This window comes from Episyrphus balteatus, chromosome 3 (assembly GCF_945859705.1).
Source record: "Episyrphus balteatus chromosome 3, idEpiBalt1.1, whole genome shotgun sequence".
Classification (NCBI taxonomy): domain Eukaryota; kingdom Metazoa; phylum Arthropoda; class Insecta; order Diptera; family Syrphidae; genus Episyrphus; species Episyrphus balteatus.
In genome coordinates this window covers 17658873-17672022 of record NC_079136.1, presented here as the reverse complement: position 1 = coordinate 17672022, position 13150 = coordinate 17658873, and the positions used below count along the sequence as shown (strand labels likewise).

General features: G+C 31.8%; 3 protein-coding genes across 3 annotated transcripts; 2 read left to right on the top strand and 1 right to left on the bottom strand.

Annotated features, from left to right (window-relative positions):
• The first annotated feature begins 61 nt into the window (after window positions 1-61).
• LOC129914857 (testis-specific zinc finger protein topi) lies at window positions 62-2946 on the top strand. The gene is made up of 5 exons (XM_055994276.1): window positions 62-480; window positions 537-1147; window positions 1205-1527; window positions 1591-1832; window positions 2046-2946. The coding sequence occupies exons 1-5, from the start codon at window positions 135-137 to the stop codon at window positions 2588-2590; spliced, it is 2067 nt and encodes a 688-aa protein (XP_055850251.1). The 5' UTR covers window positions 62-134; the 3' UTR covers window positions 2591-2946.
• On the bottom strand, window positions 2710-7420 carry LOC129914860 (uncharacterized). The gene is made up of 4 exons (XM_055994279.1): window positions 6915-7420; window positions 6733-6860; window positions 2939-3111; window positions 2710-2870 (listed from the first exon to the last, which is right to left on the bottom strand). Exons 1-4 carry the CDS (start codon window positions 7317-7319, stop codon window positions 2710-2712), a joined length of 867 nt encoding a protein of 288 aa, XP_055850254.1. The 5' UTR covers window positions 7320-7420.
• A 2285-nt stretch (window positions 7421-9705) lies between these two features.
• On the top strand, window positions 9706-10662 carry LOC129914528 (40S ribosomal protein S29). The gene is made up of 3 exons (XM_055993830.1): window positions 9706-9846; window positions 10291-10390; window positions 10456-10662. Exons 1-3 carry the CDS (start codon window positions 9785-9787, stop codon window positions 10462-10464), a joined length of 171 nt encoding a protein of 56 aa, XP_055849805.1. The 5' UTR covers window positions 9706-9784; the 3' UTR covers window positions 10465-10662.
• Window positions 10663-13150: the final 2488 nt, after the last annotated feature.

Here is a 13150-nt window from a genome sequence, read left to right as displayed (position 1 = left end):
AATATGCGCAACGCAAGTGATGTCAAACGGTTTTATTTTGCAATTTTAAAAATCATTTCACTCTTCTCTAACCATTCATCTGATGAAGTTTATTATTATAATTTATTTTATTAAAATAATAAATTAAATTAATCATGAACTGTAATAATTTATGTGATGAAGATTTCCAAAACTCAGAAGCTTGGTTAGCTGAACAAATCTTCTCACAACTTAAAGATTTTAATGCCAAAGAACAAAAATGTGATGTAGAATTAAAAAAACAAAATGAAGAGCAGATGGAAAATGAGTTAGGAATTATAAATTCAGATGTCCTTGATTTGGGTACAATGAAAAATGTCAATACAGTTCCTGAAGAACCACAGGAACAGGAAACACAACAGGAACCACAAAATAACTCTCCAAATTTGGAAATTCCACAAAAACCAAAATCCCCCGATTTATTGAATCAAGAGAAAACCCAAAACTTTATTAAATTTATTGGTAAGCAACCTGGTCAATGTTAAAGTCACTTATTTTTAGAACTTCTTGATTATTAGAACCACCATGTTTTTATCCACAAATTGTCAAATGTGCCAACTGTAATTGCGTTTTCGAAGGCAATTCCTTTTACCAGCACATCTGTGACTATGACGAAGATAACAATTTGATTGTTCCCGAGCCGACAGAGCAATCTTCAGCTCCATTTGAGCCTGGGCCAGTCGAACCACCGTGTGTGCGTTTGTTGCGTGAAAATCAAATCCGCATTCGGCGGTTTCTAAAAGACGAACTAAAATACGATCTGAATGCTACTGCCACTTCTGGGAATACAACCCCCAAGAAGCAGGATGGTCCACATGAATGTAATTTGTGTGAGAGAAAATTCGTTCACGCATCTGGGCTCTTGCGTCATATGGAAAAGCACGCTTTAGATCTGATCCCAACAACAACAAATGTACAAGTAAACAGCACTTATCCTTCACCAAATGGTCTTAAAGTGGTCATTAAATGCACAATCTGTGGGAGATTGTTTTTTGAAACCAAAACTGCTTTTAAACATTTTTGTATACATTATCCCGATACTGTGGAAGGGGAGGTACTGGACAAGGCTGAAGAGTTTCCATATGAAAATTATCTAGATGATGCTGTAAATCTAGTCAATGAAGAATTTGTAAATCTTGTTTTATAATCTTTTTAAGCTTCTCTTAACTGTTATCCTTTTTATCAGTCATTGAACCCAGATAACAAACCTACGATGCATCTGAAGATGGTCATTCTCAGTTGTGTTTTGCAATGTGAGTTTTGTGATTTGATCTTCTCTGAAGTTTCCTATTTATTCGCACACTCGGCTTGCCATTCACCGAATAGACATTTTGAGTGTTCTTCATGTGAGATTCAAGTTGGTACTTCGAAGGAGATTTTCATGCATTGGCAGGCAGAATGTGTTTTCTCTCGAGAAAATCTGAAACGAGGTTGCTGTTCGCAAAGATATTACGTTTGCAATGTTTGTGAGAACAAATTTGGATCATTGGAAAGTTTGCATGAACATAGGTATATCTATATTAAAAAAAAATACTAAACTCTTTCATTTAACATAGATTTTTTTTTTTAAAGATATACGGCTTATCACTTTTTTCCAAGAGTTGATAAAAAATCAAATTTGCTTTTGTTACCTTGCGAATACTGTGATCGTATCTTCGAATCGGCTGGCGAAATAGTAGATCATTTTGAAGACAAACACTTTAAGAAGAATAAACGTGATACCACGGCTAAATATCGTCAGTATTTATGTGATATTTGTGGGAAGACTTATACACAATCGAGTCACTTGTGGCAACATTTGAGATTTCATAAAGGTAAGTGGTATTTATATGAAACACATTTCAAATAACATGTAAGCTATGAGCTATGATTCTTCTTATTTCTTTATTCGGCGTTTTTATTCATGTTATTCATTAATTTTTATTTTGAGCTACATCGATTTTTTGTGAAATCTTTCTTTTCTTATTAAACCTGCAGTTCAGTAACATTTATCCAAGTACTCTATTAATTTTCATTTTTCATTATAGGTGTGAAACCATTTGCATGCAAAGAACCCGGATGCTTCCGCAAGTTTACCATACGTCCCGATTTAAACGATCACATTCGTAAATGCCACACTGGCGAACGTCCCTACCATTGCTTAATCTGTGGTAGGCGTTTCTTAACCGGATCAGTATTTTATCAACATCGCCTCATCCATCGAGGAGAACGTCGCTATGGATGCGATGAATGTGGAAAACGATTCTATCGCGCAGATGCTTTAAAAAATCATCTTCGCATTCACACTGGCGAAAAGCCTTATAGTTGTTTATTTTGTACAAAGAATTTCCGACAGAGAGGTGATCGTGATAAACATATAAGAGCTCGTCACTCCAGTTTGGATGCCAATGCTCGTTTAATGATGCAAATGCGTAAGATGCAATTAGAAGCAGCTGCTAGAGCTAATACCAACAATTCAACAACACCAGTTGAAGAGTTTTTGATGTTGGGCAATATTCCTTTCCCAAAAAGCATGTTTAAGCCATTGTTACCAGACATTGATGGAACAACTAACGCTGCCGGTCTTGAATGAAGAAGTCAAAGTTTTTTCTTCGTTTCAAAATGTTTTTTTTTTTTTAATTTTTACATTTTATTTACATTATTGCCTCGTTAATTATTAACTTATATAACTTAATTTATGTTAATTCGTTTTCAAATATTGTTTGCCGTCCAGATGTAACAAACCGTTTGTGCCTTACGTTGCTCCTGCAGTATACCCAAGTGCCGGAGCATTGTGATTTTGTTTTGTGACTTCTTGTCGAGCATCTTGTTAATTTTTCGTGATATATCACCTTGGGTAATGAAGTTTTGTCCTGTTTTTTTTTTGTTAAATGTTTTTGTGATAATTGAATGAATGAATAAATTGTTTGAATGATCTTACCTGGGAAATATGAGGCTTGATCTTTGTAAACCTTCCACAGGTCCAAGTCGACGTGATTGCGGATGCAGTCTCTATGTCGATGAAGAAGTTGGTACTTTTCATTGAAGCAGGGTACAAGGATGGCATCTAAAAATTGTTTCAGTTCATCTACAGTCTCCCGGCCTCGCATGTACCTAGAAATGTGGGGTAGCAGTTATTGAATATAGGAAGAGAAGTGAATTGTTTTTATTTATTAACAAGTATTTGGAAATACGTGGTAATGTTATTTTAAAAAGAGCCTAGCTGCTGGGACTATTAGCTTATGTATGTATGTAAATTTATTTAGCTTTTCAACTATTTTTTTTACAAATGATATACATATATTTACATTAATTTTTAGTATATGTTATCTGTATTAAGAGAGCTTTTACAACAAATAAATAGATAAATAAATAATTTAACAATTTTTAAATAATAGGGTAAACTTAATAATATATATGAATGAACGAATGAATCTAGTGTTACAATTTGCATTTATTATTAAGTTATATTGCGCTGATTTTTTATATGAGCTATAATTTTTCGTTTGAAAATATTTAAATTTAATTCAGTCTTTTATTCATTTGGTAGATCATTGAAGGCTTGAAGTCCTTTGTAGAAAAGACTATTCTGACTTGCAGTTGTTCTTGCCATAGTTAGTCTAAAATCTTGATTATTTCTTAAATTAAAGGGTTGCACATTACCAACATAGTTTAACAAACGTGACAAATAAATCGGCATGAGATTGTTTTTTATTTTAAAAACAAATACTAAAACATTCAAAAGGATTCTTTCCCTAACATTTAACCACATCAACACATCCAACATATGACATATAGGTGTATAAATATTGCACTTTAATATGATTCTCATTGCTTTGTTTTGTAGTATTTGGAGTCTATTTAACATACTTTGATTTGACAAGAAGATGACAGATGAACAATATTCAAAATGAGGCTTTATAATTACATTAAATATTTGTATTGCACTTATTGTTGATATGTTTTTACGAATTCGTTTAAGTAGATTTATTTTTTTAACAATTTTCTTTTCAATATAATCAATATGTTCATTGAATGCTAACTTATTATCTATGACAACACCAAGATATTTTATATTTGTAATTACTTCAAGATTTTGACCATCAACTTTTATATTCACAACAGAATCTCTTGTTAATTTATTATTCAAAATCATAATTTTGGTTTTTGCAACATTAAGCTTTAATCTATTTGCTCTGAGCCAAAAACTAAGGTTATCTAAATCAAATTGAATTTTCATTAGACCTTCTTCTAGGTTGTTACATTTTAAAAACAATAAACCATCATCTGCAAATAATGCACATTCACTATTTCTAAGTATTTTCGTGATATCATTAATATAAATGTTAAATAAAAATGTTCCTAAAATAGAACCTTGGGGAACGCCAATATTGATTGAAACTTCCTCTGATAGGACGTTATTTATTTTCGTTCGTTGCTTGCGATCTGACAGATACGAATTCATCCAGTTTAAAGATTCTCCACGAACTCCATACTGCTCCAACTTTTCGATTAAGATTGCTCTGTCAACTGTCTCAAATGCCCGTTTTAAATCAAGAAAAACACATATTATATTCGTTTTCGTATCGAGTTGTTGTTTCCAATTTGCGATTACCATATTAAGTGCACTTTCACAAGAATGTTGTTTTCTGAATCCGGACAGGTTTTCAATTATCAACTTATTGTTTTCGAAAAATGATTCCAGCTGAATATACGCAACTTTTTCAAGAACCTTCTCATAGAGAGGGAGGGCATTAATTGGTCTAAAGTCTTCGCACTTTTTTGAATTTTTCACTTTTGGGATTGGGGTTATTTGACACATTTTCCAAGAGTTCGGAAATTCACCATCACTAAAAGACTGGTTTATTATTTTCACCAAAGGGGGGCCAATACAATCGATCATGTCTTTAAAAACCTTTATATTGATGTAATTAGGATCTCTTTTGTTTTTAATTTTATCAAATACTTTTTTTAAATCAGACAATTGTATACTAGAAAAATTGAAAGCTATAGGGTTTCTTGTAATATAATTTACAAATGGAGCATTAGGGATTGAGTCACTGATTTCCGTTATACTTTCAACAAAATACTTATTGAATCTGTTGGCTATAATTAAATTGTCACTATAATTTACACCTTCAAACATTATTTCAGCGATTACCGATTGTTTTTCTTTAAGAACAAATTGTTTTATATTTCTCCACATTGATTTCTGATCAGATGAACTGTTTATTTTATTTTTGATAAAGTTACTTTTTGCTTTACTATTAGCTTAAAAAAAAATTATATCACTATCTTAGCTTCTTTTAAAAAGTTAGATATTATATCTTCTATATTTTGAATACTAGGATATTTTAAATGATGTGTGTCAGGTTCAATGATGTATGGCAGGTTTCACAAACTGGTGGTGGAGTGAATTGAATTGTTGATAAGCACTATTGCTGGTGGTGGTAGGGCAGCATAACGGACCCTTTTTGTAGGCAAATTTGTGGATTAGGCTGCTTTGGCAAAGGTATTCTTTTTGGCACTTTAATGTCGATTGCATTTTTTTATACCGTTATCAATGATTGAGTTTTTGATAAACAGGAGTTTGGCTAGAAGTTTGTCGGTGATAGGGTCTCTTCTTTCCTCAATGGTGGGCAGTTCAGCTTCTGCAAGTATGTTTATATTGGGACTAGTTGGGAAAGCATTTATATTCTTCTTGCTGTATTGTGGAAGGTAGGTTTGATTATTTTTAGAGTTGATTTAGGAGAGTGTCCGTATAGATACAACCCATAATCAATTTTGCTTAAGACTAACATTCTAGCAGTGTGTGTTAAAGAGTTTATATGCATATTACTTTTTTGTATGCTAAATATTTAACGATGTTAGTTTTTACAGCTAGCGATTGTTTAAGTTTTAAACAGTGTGTATTCAAGGTGTATGTTGTGTTAAAAACTAGTTCTAAAATACTTAATTTACTAATATGTTCGATTACTACATTTTTTACATTAATGTTGGGTTTTGTACTATTTTTCTTTCGACATTTAGGGTAAAATATGCACTAACGATTGAATGCCAATTTAAAGGCAATCTCCTGATTCGTATGCATAACTCGGTGCCATTTTTCTTAGGTGTTCCTTAAAAAAAATACATACATTTGCTTGAAAATCCGATCCCTATTTATAAGGCTTTTGAAGTAAAATAATCAATATGGAGGAGAGCGGCGGCGCAACCTGTGTTGGATTTAAAAGCCACTTGGTTAAGGCTTATTAATTTATTCGTTTCGCCGATATTTCGTAATAGTTTTACAACTATTTTTTTTTTCATTATTTTGAATAAGCAAGAGATAACTTATATAGGTATATCCTTCAGTTGTATTTTTATCTTTTTTTGGCATGGGGATTATTGTAGCCGATTTCCAGCTTTGAGGTATGACCGAATTGTTTAGGATATTTTTATATAAACTAACGATTCTTTTTTTTGTGAGGCCTAAAGTTTTGCCAGTTTCAAACTCAATGAAAATTATAGGTTCTTCAATTGGTTTCGGTGTATTGTTAGTTGAATTGAATTAACTATATTTAGCTTAAGAAGCCATTTAGTTTACATTGTTTACATTTTTTTACCTTAATTAAACTTAACTTAAATTTATATCACAGTTACCATGTTTCGTATTAATATCTTATGATTTATGATAATAGTAAATAAAATACTTGTTGTGATGGGGCTAGAAATGAATTATAAAATGTTACTTACTTTGGAATAGTTTCAAACATTTCAGGGGTTATTTTGGCCTCGAAATCCATGAATTGAAAAGGAACTGAAAGGGGTCTAGTTTTCCTCACAAAAGGTGATTGCAAATATTCTTCCAGATACATTTTACCCTAAATTAAAGAAATCAATTGAATAAATGATATTAACATTATCTAAAAACATACATCTCCAGGTGCTTTTTTAACCGAAAGATATGATTTATCAGTAGCAAAAGCATCAGAGCCTACAGATGCTGCAGCATTAACATTTATTTGTTTCAAAGGTTCATTTCTATTTGAACCATTTTTAGTAGCTTCATTTTTACGTTTTTCTATTAGCATATCTAAGAATTGAATTTGTTGTTCTTGCATTTTACGCATTATTAATTTATATTCATTCATTGCTGTATCATATTCAAATTTCATAACTTCATTACATTGTTGAATTAAAGATTTAACTTCTTCTGTTTTGTTGGCCAATTCTTGGATATGTGGTTCGATTTTGTCACGACGAAGATGTAATGATATGAATGATTCGATGAGATTAATTTTTTTAAAGATTTCATCAGATTCTTGGAGGACTTCTTCCATTTCTAGTAAAAATTTAATTGTATTTTGTTTTAAAAATGAGATTATTTTTTAAAAATTTAAAATGAAAAATTTGTTTTTTGTTTTCAAACAAATGCAACAAATGTCAGTATAGTTCGAAGATTGACCATTAGGTGTCGCATCAATAGTTGGGAAGAATTTAAGGTTGAAATACACTGTTTAGAAAATGAATCTTAGGCTAAGTTCACATAAAAAAAATAAATGTCGTGTGCACTAGATGATAAAGTACAAAGTAAAAATTTTGAAAAGTTATTTTTTGATTAAAAACTAACAAAAATGATGCAGAACGCTTAAATTTTCATTTAAAAACATTTTGTATACTCTTTTCTTGTAAAACAATTTTTACTAAAGATAAAATTCATGATTTCCCGACCAACAATTTTGGTTCTATAAATCTTTACAGATGCAATTGTTGCTTCTGTAAAGCATTATAGAAGCAAAATTGTTAGCAGGGTTACGGCCATATTATTCACTGGTTTAAAAAATACATCTGGATGTAAACAATGTCAAATGTCAAAAATAAATCCAATTCCATAATATTCACTACTAAAATCCAATCTTAAATCCAATTTTTTGAATCCAATCTCGTTAAATCCAAACAAATTTAAACTGCTCTCTGGAGGTCTGTTTAACCATTGACTTAATATATATGGACTGCTAGAAGCATATTCAGGTTGGTTCCACTTGTTTCTTCGCGATACTAGCGCCCTAAAAAAAAGCGGAGAATAAGTGCAACATTTTTGACGAAGTGCGAAAGGAACAAATATAGAAAAACAGAGAAAGCACTACCTTTTAACGACAGATGTCATTCACTAAAAGTTTCCTCCTTTCGCCGTCTAAGGTTATACCGCTAGTAGAGCTAGAAAGATGTGGAATCATTTTTTTTTTTCAATTTTTGTATGGAAAAGTCAAACGACTAGCAGTCCATATATAGTAGGTCAATGTGTTTAACCTTATAAATCCAGATGTAAAATTCATTTTCACAGTTTTAAGTTGTTTTGTCAAGTATTTTGTGAAGGAAAAATAAAGATAAATCCAAATTTAACAAAATTTACTGAACAATCACATAATTTATTTTCAGTGAATAATAAGAACAAAAAAATAAATCCTTGGATTTAATGAAATTCGGATTTAGGCGATTAGATTTAATATTAATTTTTATCCAAACTAAATCCAGAGTGAATAATATGGCCATTAAAATAAAAAAATCAAAACCAATTAAAAAAGAAAATTCTTTTTTGTTTTGGTAGTTGTTTTTTTTTTTTTAATTTCGATAAGACATGTATTAAGGAGCTATACAAGCTCTTCGGAAGCTATCTGTCAAATCTCAAAGCTTCGATAGAGCTTCGGTAAAGCTTCGTTTAAATTCTTATAGAGGATCAAACTTGTATAACGTTCTCCTTTTTCCATTACCAACAACCTTACTAAAGTTTAAAAGAAGCTGAAATGTAGCTTTTGTAATACCTTAACCGAAGCTGAAATGTTAGTTGGGAGCTTCTCAGCTGAAATCGACAAGCAAAATTTCTGAACCAAGGCTGAAGCACGTTTTTAAAACGTATTTAAAATTCAGATCGATATACGAATAAAAAAAACTGAACCGAAAGTTTTTATTGCCGTTTTTTCCTACATTTGATAAATCTTATAATCATACATGTCGATGGAAATAATTTTCCTATTTAATTCAATTGACTATCAGAATAATAGGGGTATTCACGATCTGGTGCAACAGGCCTAGTAAAAATGTAAAATTTTATTTTTTTTACAATAGATCGTGAACGCCCCTCTTCTTATCTATAGTAAATATTGAAGCATGAATGATGTTTTTTTTTTCCTCCACCGTTGCTTCTTCTTTTTTTCCATTTTTTATAATTTAATTCTTTGTTTTGTTCGGGTTAATTAATTTTCATTAATTATTTTACATCAAAAGAAACTAAATTACGGGACATGAGTAGCGACAACCATTATAAACAGAATAAAAAAGACAAACTGTTTATCATGGGCGACGCGACACGGTGAGCTGCCATCTGTCAAAAATAATTTTACTCCATTGTATTTTTATTTTGCAATAGGGTTAGGGTATAGCAAAAGTGCAAGACCATTGTAAAATTTCAATCCATATATTTTGTTGTTGTAGTGTTGTAAGATTTTACACTTTTGCACTTTTGCAATGATACTAGACCAGTTGCATCGGATCGTGAATACCCCTAATAAATTTATTGAATAAATAAATAATAAAAATTGAAGGCAATAAAACCGAAAAAAAAAATAATTCCATTCGGTTATTAGTGTGTCATCCCCCTTAACTTACCACAGCTATATATTCACCATACCCACTGAACTGAAAACAGGATGGAGCAAAAAAAAATTCTAAACAAAATTTTTTCACCACATCATTGACGGTCGGCCATTTTTGCTCTCTTTTGATTTTCTGAAGTAAACCAGCCAACATGGGTTTTGCAAATCTCTGGTATTCCCATCCACGAAAATACGGACAAGGCTCTCGTTGCTGGTAATTATTATTCTTTATTAAATTACAAATCTTTCTATGTAAAAATATTGATCAAATTAATTTGATTTTCGTTGAAAAATTCAACTTAAAAGTGAAGCAACACGCGGTTCTGCATGCACCCCATTTTTGGGTTGAGTTTCGTCATCGGCAATTTGCTGCTGGATGGTGCTTCTAGAATTCTATATGTAAAAATGTGATTTGTATGCCCCCGGTTGAGTACAGATAGTAAATTAATAAATTTTCATTTTTACTTGTCTATAATTAAGGGTGGCTACACGAAATTGCTTTCACTTCATTGAAAATGCATTTTAGCTTCTAGTTAAAATGCATTCAGAGGAGGAAGCTACAATTTTTTTTCATTCCCGCTTTTGGCTGGCGAAATGCCAAATCTCAAATACTTCAATAATCTTCAATCTATCTAATCAATATTTTCTCTTATTTTAGCCGGTCATGCTCTAACCGCCACGGTCTCATCCGCAAATACGGTCTGAATATCTGCCGTCAGTGCTTCAGGGAGTACGCCAACGATATTGGCTTCAAGAAGGTAATAAAACTAACTTAAAAGTTAATTTAATTATTGGCTAATTGGTTTATTTTTTTTACTTACAGCTCGATTAGTCATTCCCTTTGGAAGAAAAAGGGGGTACACACATCCAAGCACTTTCTCATCTGACAGATTAAATAAGAAACAACTTAAATGTGTTTTTAGTTTTTTAAAAGATATTCTGTGACTATTTTTCCACAAATTAAAATGCATCTAAATCTTATTTAAGCTCTCAGGCGAATAAAAAAAATATAACAAGATCTAAAAAGAAATTTTTTGTGATTCTTTTATTATCTATACCTACTTGAGTTTTGGTTTGTGTGCCAAAACAATGGAATATAACAAAACTTATTTCGTCGTCTATTTGTGATGAAAATAAGGATAAGTACCTAGCTTTATTTGATTAATAACTTGTATTGATTAACCATTATAAAGTCTTCGATCGGAATATTTCAAATTGAGAACCGTTTTTGCAAAACTCGAAAAATTTAGATATTTTGCTATTTTCAGGAAGAGAACAAAGTTTTCTTTTTTGGATAAAAATAGTAGCGCAAATTTTTAAACGATACTAAGGCCTTTTTAGTAATTTACTAATACTACGTTTCCACCCACCCTAAATCCGAGATTTAGCTAAGTAGATTTAGCATAAATCTCGAGTTTTATGCTAAATCTCGGATCGAAATTAGGTGAAAATCTTAGATTTAGCCCTAGTTTGTTCACAGTCGATTATCTTTTAATCAAGGATTATTCCATACAAAATTCCTTGATTAAAAGATAATCGAGTGTGAGCAAACCGGCCCTTAGGGTAGCTGAACTCAAATCTGAGATAAAGCGAAGTAGATTTAAAATAAATCTCGAGATTTATTCTAAATCTACTTAGCTAAATCTCGGATTTAGCGTAAGTGGAAACATAGTATAAGTCAAAAGCAGGGTAAATTATCAAAATGGCTCTAGCATTTTACTAAATCGTTTAAAATTTTGCACCAGTAATTGATTTAAAAGCACAGACGTACTATCTCGATTGTATCACGTTACTTGCTGGCACCATAGATGCTCCAGTACCAACATGTAATTTGATACAATCGAACAATAGTAGAAGTACCTAATTTAGTTCAATCGAGCGTACTCTATTGAAAATCGTCGATTGAACTCACGGCTGGTTTGCATCGACTAAACCCGATTTTAATTGTCAACTAAATTCGCTTTTTTTTGGTCCCATTTTTGTAAGTCAGGGTTTAAATTGAGTTGCCCTCAGATCACAGTTCACCGAATTTTGTCCAAATGCTCCAATCCGTAAATATAACCTTTGGGAGGAGGCAAAGTACTACTAGTAGTTTACTAGCGATTTTCAATGGAACGCACTTTCAACGAATTCAATAAAAATCGTATCTACTCGGGAAGAAGAGCATGAGTAGATAATAGTACTAGATTAACCAAAACATCTGCTATTATTAGACTACCACCTCCAATGGAACAGGGCTATAGATACAATTAGCACTATCCTGAGTTTCACGTGGAAAATTTTCCGCTCGCAATATTTTTGTTCGCCCTTCGCCTGGAATTTGAAAAGCTATCGTGAGTTTCAACCGAAAGGTATTTACATTTTAATCTAAACTAGTTTCCTGTTCGCCACAAAAATTTAAGTGAGAAAAGAGCTGTCGACTATCTAACATAGGTATTACATGAAAAATAGGTTCAAAATACGGGAGATTTTCCGAACATGAACAACTTTTCGCCCGAAACTCACAATTAGTGGCGTAACTGGTATGGGTGGCATCCGAGGCGGCAATTATACTGTCACCCCCAAAATCGAACTGCCAAACAACAGATTTTTTTATTTTTTTTTTTCTAAATTAAGGAACATTTTCCTTTGTTTTTCTCGACTTTTTTCCGTGTGTTAAATTGTGACAGATACAAAATGTGCAGTCCGAAACGAAGATGTGATTTTTTAACTCGAGCGGCGCACAACTTGACTGAAATTCATAAATAAATTTTACCTCGGCTTGATTTTGGAAAGAATTTTGTATGGGAGCTTGGGAGCTAAAATTAAGCTTAATCAAAAATTTAAGTGGTTAGTCTTGGGTATACATATATGAGCCTTGTACGCAGTTCGAACTAAATTTAAGCTTCCATACAAAATCATCCTAAAAATTTAGGTAGCCAATTTTAAGAATTCTAGCCGAGTTATGTGCAGATTCAGCTAGAATATGGCACATTTATTTCCAACTATAATATTGTATACGCTCTATCCACCTCTATGATATCACTTTACTCCTTGGTAGTTTTCGGGGGTTACCCCTAAATGGGTGACACCCGGGGGTGTCACGACCTCAAGACTTTAATACCTCATCTTTAGTTTATTTTTGACTAAAAGAGGAGATGTGCAGGTATTCATGTGGAAGCTTCAAGTGCCTTTATGCTTATTTCACACGTTTTAAAATGTGTATCTGACAAATAAATTTGAATTTCAAATTCTTTTGTTGGTAACGGTTTCTATAATTGTATCATTTAAGAAAGTATTCAATTAGACAGGTTTTCAGTTAAAAAATATTTTTTTCATATGTTCAATATCTGAGCTTCCACGCCATTTTTAAAATTATATAATGAACAACGGGTTAACGGGTTTAATGTTTTTCGGTGTTGTTTTCTTTAAATGAGGCGTTCAACAGTGGGTTAAAAATTCTTTTATTTGTTTTACTGATAACAAATTCAAACATTTTCGATATAAAAGGACCTTTAAAGTTTCTTTAAAAAAAATTA